Below are 15410 nucleotides of genomic sequence, written 5' to 3'. Positions count from 1 at the left end.
CAAGACATAAAATCTATTATTAGCTACCACATTTGAAAAGCACTATAGGGGCAAATCAACAGTGCACATTCTTTGCAAAATTATTTGATCTTTTAGGCTATTCAGAAAAAATCTACTCTGCACATTAATGACCTTTACCTTTTCTAAAACACAAAATGACACTAGCTTGCAACCTGAATGTACTTATTCTTCACCTCTCTGCACACTTTTTGTGTCTATTTTGTTTGAGGTCAAGGTTAAGATGTCCAAGAGCTGAATTATGTCCCTGCATAATATCTAGAGGTGCACCAATAACAGTTTAACAAAAAGATACAAGTACCATATTAAGTAGTAAGTGAGCAATGCAAGTGCCAGTCTGAGTGCTACTCAATTTAGACCCCTTCACGCCATCGAGTGGTTTCCTGTTATGAAACAATCACACACTGTGTGTGATTGATGCACAACACACAGATGAGTTGTACTGCAGAGAGTTGGATAGATATAAACTTCACATACAGCAGCATTTACATGTTTTGCATCAAGACATTTTCCCGCCACATAAATTGACAGTTTTGATTACGTTTATATTCAGGAAAGTTGACATGTTGGTTGACATGTCATCAGTGATGTGCTGTAAATGTGTTGTTTCATTTGTTCAGCCATTATTGCTGACTGAAGTTTCCCTGGATAAAACTCACTGTTAAAGAGGACCTATTATGCTTATTTCCAGGTTCATACTTGTATTGAAGGTTTCTACTACAACATGTTTACATGCTTTAATCTTCAAAACACACTTTATTTTCTTTATACTGTCTGTACAGGAACACCTGTATTCACCCTCTGCCTGAGAGGGCTACGTTTAGCACCTGTCTATTTAAGCCCGCCTCCCAAAAATAGCCCAGTCTGCTCTGACTGCTCAGTCAGTACATTTACCTGACATTAGAGAAAATCAATTCATTGTGTTAGTCTGACTAAAACTGGACTTTTAAAATACATGTAAACATGGTAGCCCAACTGAAATCGTACTGAAACAAATTTCTCAAAGTTGGACTAACACACCCAGATAATGCAATTGGGAGTTGAATTACTCATGCATGTATACAGTCCATCTGACTAAAGCTGACCAAGGCACCCTGTGCATGCTCCACAGTTTCTGCCCTGGGCTTTGTTAAGGTTTATGTTCGTTAATTTTAATGTCAACAACATTAGCAACCAAGATTACATGTTAACCTGATGTTAGCATGTAGCTACATATACGTTAGTAGTGTACTTGCAGCTGGGGAAATGACTGTAATGGAGATAGCAACATTTCATACCATGAAGAATCACCAGTTAAAGCTTCTAAACACAACCATACGTGTGTAATGTAAACACTGCAGTGGTGTACCTGGAGTAGATGACCATATGAAGAAATGCAGCACACTATAATGTCATGGCCCAAGCTTTCAATTTACTGGTCCGTCTACAGTACGTCCCAACCCTCACTTATGGTCAGCAGTGTGAACTATCCTTCCCTTTTTCACGTCCTTCTCATCTTCCTCCCTGGATCACTGCCCTGCATGATGCTTAATATTAGCAGTAAAAGTTTTTGTGTCCTGGTTAAGGGCACCTCAGTGTGTACTGAAGAATGGGAAAAAAGTGTCAAACGAGTCCCTCCCAACTGTGCTTTAACACTACAGGCTGCTCATGGACTCCATAAACCTTTAACTGTAGACATCGAATTACAATGTAAAGCAGGCTTTGGCAGCAGCCGCTCTACAACAGATCCTATTGGTGCATGTCTAACAGCAGTGAGACCCACCCAATCCCTGCAAGTGCAAAGCCCCGCAGACAGAGCTACAATCAAGACGCGGTCATCGATCAACTGCGGTCAACATGCTGCAGGGCCAAAGATTTCCTTTCCTCCTCCAAATAGCCTCTCAGAGACTTATGAACGAGAGAGAGAGAGAGAGAGAGAGAGAGAGAGAGAGAGAGAGATGTCTTCTGTGGATTTCACCTGTGTTAGACATCCCCTCTACCCATGTCCTGTTCTATGTGATTGGGCCATATAGTCTCCATCACTCACTGCCATCCAGACCTCTCCCCTATGAGTGTGTGTGTGTGTGTGTGTGTGTGATGGCCCGCTTATCTTTGATGAAAGCCGTAAGAGGGTCACTTCATCACCCTGCCAAACACACAGGGCTGCAAAACCCCTTCAGTTGTGTTACACACAGGGAATATGAGTTGTGACTATTCTGCAAAGCAGGAGTACATGCAGATAGACACACACACAAACAAACACACTCATACATATTATAGCACACCCCTCAGACAGAGGTGAAAGGCCAATGTGAGTAACAGTTTTATCCAATAATTTGATCCAGATTGAGGAAAATATCATGACTCACCCCACAGTTACGCTGATGAAGACTCCAGAAATTTATCTCAGATTAGCACAATTAAGCTTTCTGGCAGATTATTGATACTATGATCTCAAATGAACCCTCAGATATATCTGCAAATATCCATCTTTGATATCCTACCCTGATTAAGATATCAACTTCATCTCTGTGCATCGTGTTATATTATCTTATAAAATGACTTTGTAACGTCTGTCCAGGGACATCAGATGAAAAATGGCCTTTTGGCAAATTCAGTAATACACCAATAAATAACTAAATTCACTAAAAGGAGGTCCAGGGTTTCTTTAATAGCTTAGCGCAAAAAACAAGGGAACACTACTTGCATAAAAATAGGAGAAGCAGAAGTAACAACTTCAGGGATGTTTTTATCAAACTACTTCAAGGACTAGGTTCACACGCACATACTGTAGGGGTGCACCGTCAGGAGAAGCAAGCCAGGCAAATATATGGGGCCCCCTAAAAATGTTTTGGAAAAGGGGCCACTTATATTGGCAAATTACCAACGACAACATGTGTTGGACAAGTTATTCTCAAAATGAAATACATTACATATTACTAGTTATCTTCATTTGAAAGTAATTAGTTACTTTACCACATTACTCTGTGTAGAGTAATAAGTTACTGATTACACTATTTTTTCATTACTTTCACCAAAATTATCTCAGAAGAACAACTAGGCATTTTAAATGGATGAGGCTGATGTTGAATAGCAGGTGATCAAAGCACAGAAGCTCCAGGTTATTACAGTTCATTCCAAATCCAGTGCTGTGCGGGTTTGACCTATAAATGCATTCATATACAGCTTTTACCACTTTGTATTAAAATCCTGTGCTTATATTAATACTAATAGTGTGATGATATAGAACAATTAAATAGCCTAGACCCTCTTAAATAAATGAATAGCCTTGGACACAGGGAGGGTCAGGCAGAGGATCAAAGTCTGATAATTATGTGATATAGATAAATATTTGTGGGCCTATGATATGAAACACAGCAAATAAATGCTGAGGTTAGCACAACAAACGGAATGCTGTGAGAGTCAGTCACTATGATGAGTTCAAATTAATACACCAGAGGGGAAGAACCCACTAGTTCCTGGTGTGCCGGTCAGCCACAGCAGCACCAGAGAGAAAGAGTTATGCATAAGAACGGAACTGTGTGCCAGAGTTTCTCTGCAGTTGTAGGGGATGTGAATGGAAACGTACTCAACATACAAACAAACATTTGATGGCATCACCCAGATGTGCCGATCACTAGGACGAGATAAAAAACAAACAAACTGGAGACCAGCCCCTTATCCCTGCTGCTTTCTAGCAGCCTTAGGATGCAAAAGCAGAACAGGATACGTTGTAGAAGTTGCAGGTATATTAAAAGAAACATGTTGAATATGATGACATACATTACAGCATCACCGAGATGTGCCGATCACCGGCACCCTATGAGGGATGTTTTTTCTAGTGGTGCACTAGCGGAGGTGAAATGGTGTGGATGAATGAAAAATTCCACTGAATAAAGCCTAATTCCAAATTAGCATGTAGCTCTAAAATGTTTTTTTTTCTCTTTATAAAATTTATATTGTCCTGTAGGCCTGTATGTGTTGCAAACATGATGTTTAAATCATATATATGTAGGGTGTCGACACAGTTTGATACTATAGGATATGATATGAGAGTAGCGTAGCTCCTTTAATGCTGTGCTCACACTACGAGCGACACAGCATCAGTGTGACCAGCTATATTATTGCAGAGTTGCAAGTGCTGCTCAAATGCTTGTTTATGTTGTTACATTGTCACAAGCTTGGGTGTGTCTGCTACCAGCCGCAAAGCACCTCGACTGAACGGCATCTAAAGTTTGTATTTTATCATAAGATATCTATGCTTATGATCAATGCTTGAGACCCATTTTAACATTACAGTTTACCACCCCATTGCATCCTGTGTGCACTGCAATGCACAGAAAGCTAGCATCGTGTCAGCTAACTAAGCTAACTAGCACAGTGACACAGCTAGATAAAAAAATATATGATTGGCTGACGCTTCACGGTTTGTTTGTAGCCTTATATTGAATTCAAAATGACTTCTAGCCTGTTGCTATGTCGCTCACAGTGTGAATACAGCATCAGGCCTAGTTCAGTACATCGTGTAAGTTTAGTGAGTGTGTCATCACATTTCACTGTTTGGACTTCAACTTTCTACACTTGGATTTTCTACATATGACGCGGTAGATATCCTGGGTGCGTCTGTTGGTGATGTTCCAGGATGGCGTGTCAGTTTGTCTTATTTTATCTTATTTTTAAACTAAAAGTCACAGTGTGAACATACATGCTACAGTAATACCTTGTTCTAACTTGTGACAATACACACACACACACACACACACACACACACAGGGCTTGGTTGACTTGGCCCAGGTTGATATTATCTGTTAGATACGTTTTTCCTGCATAGAGGTCATTCATTGTTTGACTTCCAAATGATGTCTGTGTATGTGCATGTGTGTGTTCCACTTTGTGAGCGTGTGTGCTGTTGTGTGTGTGTGACTAATGGCTTTAGTAATGCTAAGCCACATGGGGCTCGACTGCAGGTTATAAATAGAAAAACTCCACTGCAGCTCTTTATGAGCAACCTAATCAATTTGGTTCCACCAGGCACGTGAGCCCTATTCTCAATCAACCCATGTTCATCATCGAGTTAGTGTATGCATTTGCATAATATGATACAGTGTTTGGAATAATCATTATGTGAATTGTTCGATGGTTTACGCTACTCCTTCTTTTACAACAGTGAGTAGTGTAATGAATTTGTATAACATATGGTCACATTACATATACACTGACCAAAGTATGTGGACTCTCAGCTATTTCAACAATATGTGATGTTTAAACTTTTCATTCCATCATTAATCGGCTGCTGTGACCACCTTCACTCTTGTTTGAAAGCTTTCCACCAGATTTTGGAACATGCAGGGATTTGCTCCAATTCAGCCACGAGGGCATCCATGAGTTTAAACATTGATGTAGGGTAATAAGGTCTGGCTCACTGTCGGTGTTCCAGTTCATCCCAAAAGTGTCACATGGGGTCGAGGTCAGGGCTCTGTCCAGGCCAGTGACGTTCCTCCAAAGCTAACTGCTATCTTTATGAATGAAGCTGTCTTTGTGCAGGTTGACACAGGAAAAGGGCCTCCTCTAATTTGCTGTCACAAAGTTCGAAGAACAGTATTGTCTGACCTATCACTGCATAAAGTAGCATTAAGGGTTCTCTTCAGTGGAACAAAGGGGCCCAGTCTAAACCATGAAAACCAGTCCCAGACCAAAAGTACCTTAAAAGAACGTCCACATAAGAATAAGAATAATACTGTATATTTTCATATGAAAACTGATTTTTAAATAAATAACGAAATAAGTGTGTGGCCAGCATTAAAAAGATGCCAGCAGTGGAATTACCTGATACTAGCTAACAAAGTAAATTCAGTATATATTACGATATTTAGTATATTTTCCTACAGCCCTTATTCCATTAGTTCAATGGAGTCATGTCATTTTCACCACCTGGATTACTATTATTAGATTGGATTATTTTTAGGTCACTATCAGTAAATCTTAATACCTCTTGCAGATGTGTCGCATTAAAAGCTCACCATGGATAATACCCTTTGAGTTGCTAGATGGCTTTTAATGTGAAACATCTGCACAAAATGTGCCCAATGTCAGTGGTGATAGCTTGAGAAAAAGTATAATACTTATAATACTGGGCTGTCCATGCAGTCGAAAGATGCATGCACATTTGAAATTGGAACTTCATGACCAGAGAAAACGGATGAAAAAGGCTGTGGCATTCTCTTTTATTTAAGAGGTGTAAAAACCTACAACTTCCAGAACACAGTGCACTGCTGGTGGGTGCTGTAATGAGTTACCTTTCCAAAAAACCCCGATATGGCAAGAATTTGGTCTTGCATTAAAGATTAACAATAACCTTGAATATGTTTCTGGAAACATTTTTCACAATACAGAAAACAGTATGGTGCCCACTTTGTGTTCATACTGTAAGTTCTCGTATTACAGCTGAACAGTGCACTAAATTATGTTTCTGGAGACATTTAGGTGATAAATAGGCAACGCAGTCACCAAATGTTGATTATATTTGATGAGCACTGCCCAGTTTTTATGGCTCCCCGCTGATGATAGCTGTAGCCACAGGCCTTATGAGTTTGGGTTGTCTGTCTGATCGTACGTCCATCCCATTCTGATGAACACAATATCTCAACAATGCCTCGGAGGAATTTCTTTGGCACAAACGTCCCCTTGGACTCAATAATGAATTGATTAGATTTTCTGGTCATAGGTCAAAGGTCAAGGTCATTATGACCTTGTCTGTCTCATTCCTGTAAATGCAATATTTCACGAACTGCTTGAGTAAGTTTTTTGTAAGGTTTTTGGCCAAAACTCAAGAATTCACGTATGGTGAGGATGTGTGTGAAGCATTCATGTTTTCACTGACATGGATGTAAACTTTAAGAAAAACTTGACTGGTGTGCAGAGGCATACAACCACGGGGCAATAATTCTAGTTCTCTTTTATCTGAGTTTGAGACAGATAGAAAGGGGAGCAGGTCCCTCCCTCAATCCAACTCTATACTCTTTGTGTCTACAGTGGCGGCAGGTGTGCGAAAATGAAGACGTACAATCTGTAGTTCAAGCAAAAGTTTTGGATCATCCGTTGGATTTTTTTGCAGGCAAATGAGCAGGGAGATCTGGGCGCTCGTGAGGAGGGAAGTTTTGTTGGGGTGATTGTTGTCATAATGATGAAATTAGTTTGTGGAAATGTATATAATACTGAATTTTATGAATCAGATAAACACGGAGGAAGTTTGCATTGAGTTTGCATGAACATCTATAGCATATTCAAACGGGAGCAGATCACTAAAAGAGAAGGCATGTATGACACATGCAGGGGAAATTAGAAAAGCTCTATGTCCTATGTAAACCTGTTTCAGACAGAGCCCTGGTCCTCATTCAGTACTTGAGAATTTGCAGTAATCATTAGAAAATATTTAATATCTGAAATCAAATACACTCTTATGTTAAGTCCCAGCTGAGCAGAAAACCTCACTGGTCAAACAGAGACATCTAGTGGTCAGTAGCAGCCAGTGCAGGGTTGGTCCCATTAGAATGAATGGGGCGTTAGAATGCATGTTTGTATTGTTAAATTCATAATAAAACATACAATGTTTATGTGTTTTCCTTCATATCTCCCACTGCCAGATATTTGAAGGCAGAGGAGGTTGGCTGCATTTTGCCTGAAGGAGACTATATATGAACTCTGGTGTTATTGGACCCTTTAGACAAAACGTGTGTGTGACACTCTGTGTGTGGAGAATCCAGCCATTCATACATAGACTTGTGTGAACTGGATTATGCGGTGTGTGTGTGTGTGTGTGTGTGTGTGTGTGTGTGTGTGTGTGTGTGTGTGTGTGTGTGTCTGGATGACTCAGTGTCTCACAGCAATATTAATAACACATCATGAATACAACTCACGCTCACATAACACACACACACACACACACACACACACTTTCTCTCTTTCTCTGGGTGTATTTGTAAGATAAGCTGAGCTGATGCATTCTCTTGTGTTTTCCCTTTAATTGTCATTGCTTCCTTCATTCTATATTCACACCAATCCTTCCTTCCATTTTCCTTCCTTTCCTGACCATCATTTTATTCATGCCCTTCTCGTCTCTCCTTTCCTCATGTCTCACTTTCCTTCACTTTATTGGTTTCTTTAATTCCTCCCTTACATTTTTTTCCTCCTCCATTCTTTGCTTTTATATTTCTTCCTCACTGCTTTCCCTCTCGATATACTTTCTTCTTCTGCCTTCACCTCTTAATCCTCTATCCTTATCTTTTCTCTCCTCCTTCCTTTCCTCTGCCCTTCCTTTGACTCCCCATTTTTCTCTTCCACATCCCTCCTTTTTGCATCTGACCCATCTCACACTCATTTTCCTCTTCCATCCCCCAATTGTAAATTTTTACCTCCCCTTTTTATTCTCTCCAACTAACCTTTCTCTCCCCTCTCTCCTTTCTCTGTACACTTCCCCCCTCCATCCCTCCTTTCTGTCTCTCCTTCCTGCCTCCATCCTCCTCCCAGTGTGCAGCAGCGCTCCCATCAACATGAAGGTGCAGCATGTCAACAGCAGTGCTCTGGTGGTGCGCTGGGCCCGCCCGGAGGTCACCTACCACCCGCCCATCCTCCACTTCCTGGTGTCCTACAGCTGGACGACCCATGATGACAGCTATGAGGAGACACACCTCACTGACGCCAAACACAAACTGGTGAGATTGGGAGGGGACTGGAACCAAACCTATAACATACAGTACGTCCCAGCACGTGGGACAGAGTGGGTTGGATGTGGATTTGAGTTGAGATGCTGCCCACATGCTGGACTGCAGTGACAACAGTAATAAGTGTATGAATATGTCTTGTTAAGTATTTGTGAGTTAACCTTATTGTTACATGGCAAAGCAGCTGAAAAGTGCAGGCTCGTTTGAAAAGGCCAACACTGACTTGTGTTGCATTCAGGTACTGAAAGGCTCAGATACAGTACAGGCCAAAAGTTTGGACACACCTTCTCATTCAATGCGTTTTCTTTATTTTCATGACTATTTACATTGTAGATTCTCACTGAAGGCATCAAAACTATGGATGAACACATGTGGAGTTATGTACTTAACAAAAAAAAGGTGAAATAACTGAAAACATGTTTTATATTCTAGTTTCTTCAAAATAGCCACCCTTTGCTCTGATTACTGCTTTGCACACTCTTGGCATTCTCTCCATGAGCTTCAAGAGGTAGTCACCTGAAATGGTTTTCCAACAGTCTTGAAGGAGTTCCCAGAGGTGTTTAGCACTTGTTGGCCCCTTTGCCTTCACTCTGCGGTCCAGCTCACCCCAAACCATCTCGATTGGGTTCAGGTCCGGTGACTGTGGAGGCCAGGTCATCTGCTGCAGCACTCCATCACTCTCCTTCTTGGTCAAATAGCCCTTACATAGCCTGGAGGTGTGTTTGGGGTCATTGTCCTGTTGAAAAATAAATGATCGTCCAACTAAACGCAAACCGGATGGGATGGCATGTCGCTGCAGGATGCTGTGGTAGCCATGCTGGTTCAGTGTGCCTTCAATTTTGAATAAATCCCCAACAGTGTCACCAGCAAAACACCCCCACACCATCACACCTCCTCCTCCATGCTTCACAGTGGGAACCAGGCATGTGGAATCCATCCGTTCACCTTTTCTGCGTCTCGCAAAGACACGGCGGTTGGAACCAAAGATCTCAAATTTGGACTCATCAGACCAAAGCACAGATTTCCACTGGTCTAATGTCCATTCCTTGTGTTTCTTGGCCCAAACAAATCTCTTCTGCTTGTTGCCTCTCCTTAGCAGCGGTTTCCTAGCAGCTATTTGACCATGAAGGCCTGATTCGCACAGTCTCCTCTTAACAGTTGTTCTAGAGATGGGTCTGCTGCTAGAACTCTGTGTGGCATTCATCTGGTCTCTGATCTGAGCTGCTGTTAACTTGCCATTTCTGAGGCTGGTGACTCGGATGAACTTATCCTCAGAAGCAGAGGTGACTCTTGGTCTTCCTTTCCTGGGTCGGTCCTCATGTGTGCCAATTTCGTTGTAGCGCTTGATGGTTTTTGCGACTCCACTTGGGGACACATTTAAAGTTTTTGCAATTTTCCGGACTGACTGACCTTCATTTCTTAAAGTAATGATGGCCACTCGTTTTTCTTTAGTTAGCTGATTGGTTCTTGCCATAATATGAATTTTAACAGTTGTCCAATAGGGCTGTCGGCTGTGTATTAACCTGACTTCTGCACAACACAACTGATGGTCCCAACCCCATTGATAAAGCAAGAAATTCCACTAATTAACCCTGATAAGGCACACCTGTGAAGTGGAAACCATTTCAGGTGACTACCTCTTGAAGCTCATGGAGAGAATGCCAAGAGTGTGCAAAGCAGTAATCAGAGCAAAGGGTGGCTATTTTGAAGAAACTAGAATATAAAACATGTTTTCAGTTATTTCACCTTTTTTTGTTAAGTACATAACTCCACATGTGTTCATTCATAGTTTTGATGCCTTCAGTGAGAATCTACAATGTAAATAGTCATGAAAATAAAGAAAACTCATTGAATGAGAAGGTGTGTCCAAACTTTTGGCCTGTACTGTATATGATGTATATGTAAAAGTTAACTGCTGAACAGTTTTGTGTCAGTGCACTCTGTTGTGGAAAATAACAGGAACACTGTGCATGTGATACACAGATTAAAATACTACTTATTACACCACATTACTATAGTAGCTGATTGATGAACAGTGACCTAAATGCGTCAGTACCTCATCCTGTCCCCCATAAAATGTTCACTGACAACATATTTTATTAATTGTCCAACAAAATCATTCAACACAGCTCAAGCCTCATGAATGTTTTATAGTTATATAAGGTCAGTGAAAGATAATGGTCTTTATTGTATTTTAAAAAATGGTGACTTGAAGTAGGAGACAGGGTGTGTTGCGTTATTAATTTTAATCAAAACCACCATCTTTGCCCACAGGAGCATTTCACCCACAAAATGACTATTTGTATATCTATAACCCACCCAGTATTACATTGAATTCGTACAGACAACATTGTTTCTGGTATGTAACGGATCAGTCTGACAAACGCCTGAGTGCTCATGAATCCCCAACTATTACCCACTCGCTGTTAATATAGGGTACTGTTCACACTGCCTGCTAGGGGAAATGAACAAGAGGCAATTGATTCGCACTCAAGTCCTGACCTCTACCAGCCAAGGCCAATGGTGTGTTTATGTGGTCCTTGGCTGGTTGTTCCTGGACATGGGCGCTACAAAGAAGATGTGTTTTCTTGTTCAGAGTGCTCAGGTAGCACATTGATAACAAAGAACAAATGAAATGGATCAGCTGAGCCATAAAATTGGATCAGAAACTCATTTTTTCAGATTATTCCAGTACCACATGAAAGCAGCACAACACTGCAGAGGTAAGTGAGAGTTCTTTGATTTGCCCCTCAAAGAATGACAGATTGTTGGTCGGTGATATTTCTCGAACATCGTATTGAGCTTACATAGCCTACCTACATACAGGTGGGATGCTAAATCAGTGTTTTGTAAAATGAATATTTGAACTTTATCAATGTAAACATATACATATACTGGTAAAGCATTGAAGTAATGTTTTGTGGGGTACTTTAGACACTAGCTGTCCAACATGCATGAACTATGGAGTGACACGGAGAAACTACACCGTATTTGCAAAAAGTATCAAAATACATTTTACAATACATTTTGATACATTTACAGGTATCAACTCATAGCAACCGAAAAGAATCCGTCTGCTCATCACTACTAAACACATGCATTTTTTGCTAAACCTTGCTATTTAAATCGTTTCCTCATAAACAGTCTCACGCACAGACAAATAGTGTGCCTGAGCAGGCGTGTATGTTTGTATTCAGCTCAATGGAACGCACGAGTAGATTTCAACTCATGTGTCTAGTCGCACTGCTTATGTGGAAGCGTTTTAAATAGTAAGGAAACTTAAGTTAATGATGGATGTTTTAAGGTTAACTGGATATTGCCCTAGAAATTAACACATTCTCACTCTGACCTCGCCACATATCGTCTTTTGGTCATGGACTTTCAACGTCGATATATGACATGCAAGGTACCCTAGGTGCGTTGGTTGATGACATTCTCGGATGCTGTGTCAACTGTTATATGCATTGTCTGTTTTCAAAATACACTTCTGTTTTCACAGGATATGTATAGTTTGCATACAGACATTGGTACAACACCACAAATTAATGTTTTTTTCCTTAAACAACCAATGCACATGATAAGGTTTAGCCAACACACGCACATGGTTGGGTTTGGGATAGACTCACAAGTCAGTCTGTAGACGCTTTGCTTAACTAAAGACTGATGACTTTCTCCCTGATTTTGTGTTTAGATGGGCGGATACAATTTCAGAGTTTAAAAAAACTCCCTACTTTGCAGAACCAATAGTAAATCTGCAGGGCGGTCCTTCGGTGGCTCGCTGAACTCTTGTGCTCATAAACATAGTCTGACTAGAAACATGTGTAGCGGTACAAAATGGCTCAAGTCACTGTAAGTCCTTCATTTACACAAACTTGTGGACTGAGCACACGTTTGATAAAACGGAGTTTAATCTCTCGGCATCCATTTTCAAGCTCTCTGTGTGTTTGTGTCCTTGCAGATGAGAAAAGGAGGAGTGCACATTTCCGGGAGGGCGTGTCCTTTTCAAAAACGCAAGAGGTGTTGCTTTGTTGCCGGCCGTTTTCGCCGGTGTGTTAATCACACTTTAGAAAGGAGTGTCCCCAGACTATCAGAAGGCGGAGATCTCTGATTGTCTGGGGGTGAGACTAGGTTTGGGAAAGAAGTCATACAGGAAGTGAACACAAAAAGTTCACTGATGCTCCCGCCCACCCGACTTGGACTTTTTGCCCCCTTAACTTATGTTGTTATACCGCTGTTACACAATAACAGTTAATGGCCACTATCATACCGACATGGAAGGGCCGCGTTTTTTGTTGGTGTCTCATGCTGAAAGTCACTGCCCAAGCACCGATATTCAATGACTTCTGAGTGAGACTAGGTTGTAGAAATGAGTCAGGTTTATCCAGAAGTATTTTGTGATGGAATAGAGTATTTTAAAATATGTATTTGTTTTATTTTGTATATTTACTATATATGGTGAGCTATAACATTGGTCTGGTGAATACAGCATGCTGTCCTGGTGCAACATCTGTAATTAGAGGCCTAAACCAATACATGGGACCCTGCTGTTCAGCCATATTCCTTGACTTCCTCCCCATAGTTTATGTGCAGATAAGATCATGATTCTTAAATGATAAAAACAAAATCATTACCAGACTTCAAACCAAGGCAACAATTTAAAAAAAGAGAAAAAAAAGAGTATTTGTGAATAATGATAGTTTTCACATAGAAATGCAGAGCCTGAATCCCTTTCGGCCAAGCAAAGATGCCAATAAGCCAAATATGTCTGTATCCACAGCAATCCAATAACCCAGATTCATAAAACTTTATCTTTGCTATAAAACAGTGCAATCCAATAAGTGTCTGCATTAACATTAGTAAAATATATCAATATATATGGAGAGACAATAACATGCCAATCAAAAGAAGTGCTTAAGTATGTCAAAAAGAAAAAACAATGCATTTAAAAGCACATGCACACTCATGACATTTCCAGTATAACAGTGTTCTGTAGTGTAACATGTTCAGAAATCACCAGCATGGACCAGATTTGTTAAACATCAAATATGTGTGCATATATAATGAACGCAGTGCTTAAAATTGTCTTTGAATGAGCTTTTAACACACACTCCTCTCTTCACACACACACACAGATACACACACATTTGCAGTCTTTCTCTGATGTGCTTTCTTGGCCTGGTTTGTGTGAGGAAAAAATAAAAGGAAGAAGCTCTGTTCAGACTTTTCTGACTCTTAGCTGTCGATAGCCATGTTTGTACTGCCATATATTCCGCAGAGATACAGAAGAACAATGAATCCTTTCAGTACTTCCTCACACACAGCTCAGATTTCATGTCCATAGCTCAGTGTGCTTCATCACACCACTGTGTTTTAGGCTTTGTGAGGAATTCCACTTGTGAAGTTAGTTTCAGTGGAGTTTATTTCAACTTCCAGCCATGGTAGTCCATGGAGAAGTCTGAGGAAGAGCCTGGTGCTCCAAATGTTATACAGCATTAAAATCCCTCTAACAGGAGCTACTTGGTGTGCGGACCTATTTGTTTGAACTCTGCCAGTCCATGACCTTCATAACACTGATATCAAGCAGCAGCCGCTACAGCTGAATAATGAATGAACTATGTATGATGAATATTGAAGTGCTGTTGGGTTTCTTACTGCAGTTCCTGTAACAACCACTGGATGTGGCTTGTTTCAAATTCTGGAGATTTTAGTCCTAGTTGATTTGGTGATATATGTGGTTACTAATGGCAGCAGCAGATGCATTTCAATATGGGGCGGCAGTAGCTCAGTCCATACGGACTTTGGTTGGGAACCGGAGGGTCGCCGGTTCAAGTCCCCGTCCGGCCCAAAATATGGAGCGTGGACTGGTAGCTGGAGAGGTGCCAGTTCACCTCCTGGGCCACTGCCGAGGTGCCCCTGAGCAAGGCACAGAACCCCCCAACCGCTCGGAGCGCCTGTCATGGGCAGCCCACTCTGACGTGCATGTATAGGTCCTGTTTGTGCATGTGTGTGTTCGGACCTGTGTGTAATTGACAACAGAAAGTATATAAAAGTATAAAAATTAAAAAAAAAAAAATAATAATAATAATATTACAGCCCCCACAGTCATCGCTGCTATTGCAACCAAATCACAAGAAAAAATATTAACATTAGAGGTTTCTGCAAACCATGGATATGTTACATTTGTACATTATTATGTAGCAGATATGTTGAAACTTTATATCTCTGTACATTTAAACAACGCTATGGTTAACACAAATAGACACTTGGTTATGGTTAGGAAAAGATCATGTTTTGGCTAACCCAGATTTTATGGCTCAATTTCAGCAGGAAATGCAAAAATGTCTCAGTAATAAACAACCGCTTTTTGTGAGACTATTCCTGCTGGAAAAATGGCAATAGGTCACTAAGAAACAATCAGTTTCTTTTGTTTGTTGGTCTCAAACGGTGGTCTGCACCTTGGTAGGCATCTCACTTAAGTGTCATGCAACCCACCTTCCCCTCCACCCCCCGATGACAAAGTCAGTTCATATACTACTAGTCCATATCCATTGAGTGCACAGTTGCCCACGTACAGTTTAACATGGTGTGTGTTTGGGATACAGGTCATAGGAAACTGCAGATTAAATAGTCAACTGAACCCATTAAGAAGAGCAATGTATTCAGACAGAGTTTTTGAAAAACGTGGGACAGACA

General features: G+C 40.8%; 1 protein-coding gene across 1 annotated transcript in view; it reads left to right on the top strand.

Annotated features, from left to right (window-relative positions):
* The window catches only part of LOC117256754 (receptor-type tyrosine-protein phosphatase gamma-like), a 621431-nt gene that overhangs the window by 503242 nt on the left and 102779 nt on the right, over window positions 1-15410 (top strand). Inside the window, exon 9 of the mRNA XM_033626372.2 lies at window positions 8524-8708. Coding sequence (XP_033482263.2) covers window positions 8524-8708 — 185 coding nt within the window. The remainder of the gene's footprint in view (window positions 1-8523; window positions 8709-15410) is intronic.

This window comes from Epinephelus lanceolatus, chromosome 1 (genome assembly GCF_041903045.1).
Source record: "Epinephelus lanceolatus isolate andai-2023 chromosome 1, ASM4190304v1, whole genome shotgun sequence".
NCBI lineage: Eukaryota > Metazoa > Chordata > Actinopteri > Perciformes > Serranidae > Epinephelus > Epinephelus lanceolatus.
The sequence above is the reverse complement of the archived record's forward strand: the minus strand, read 5'-3'. Positions and strand labels throughout refer to the sequence as shown.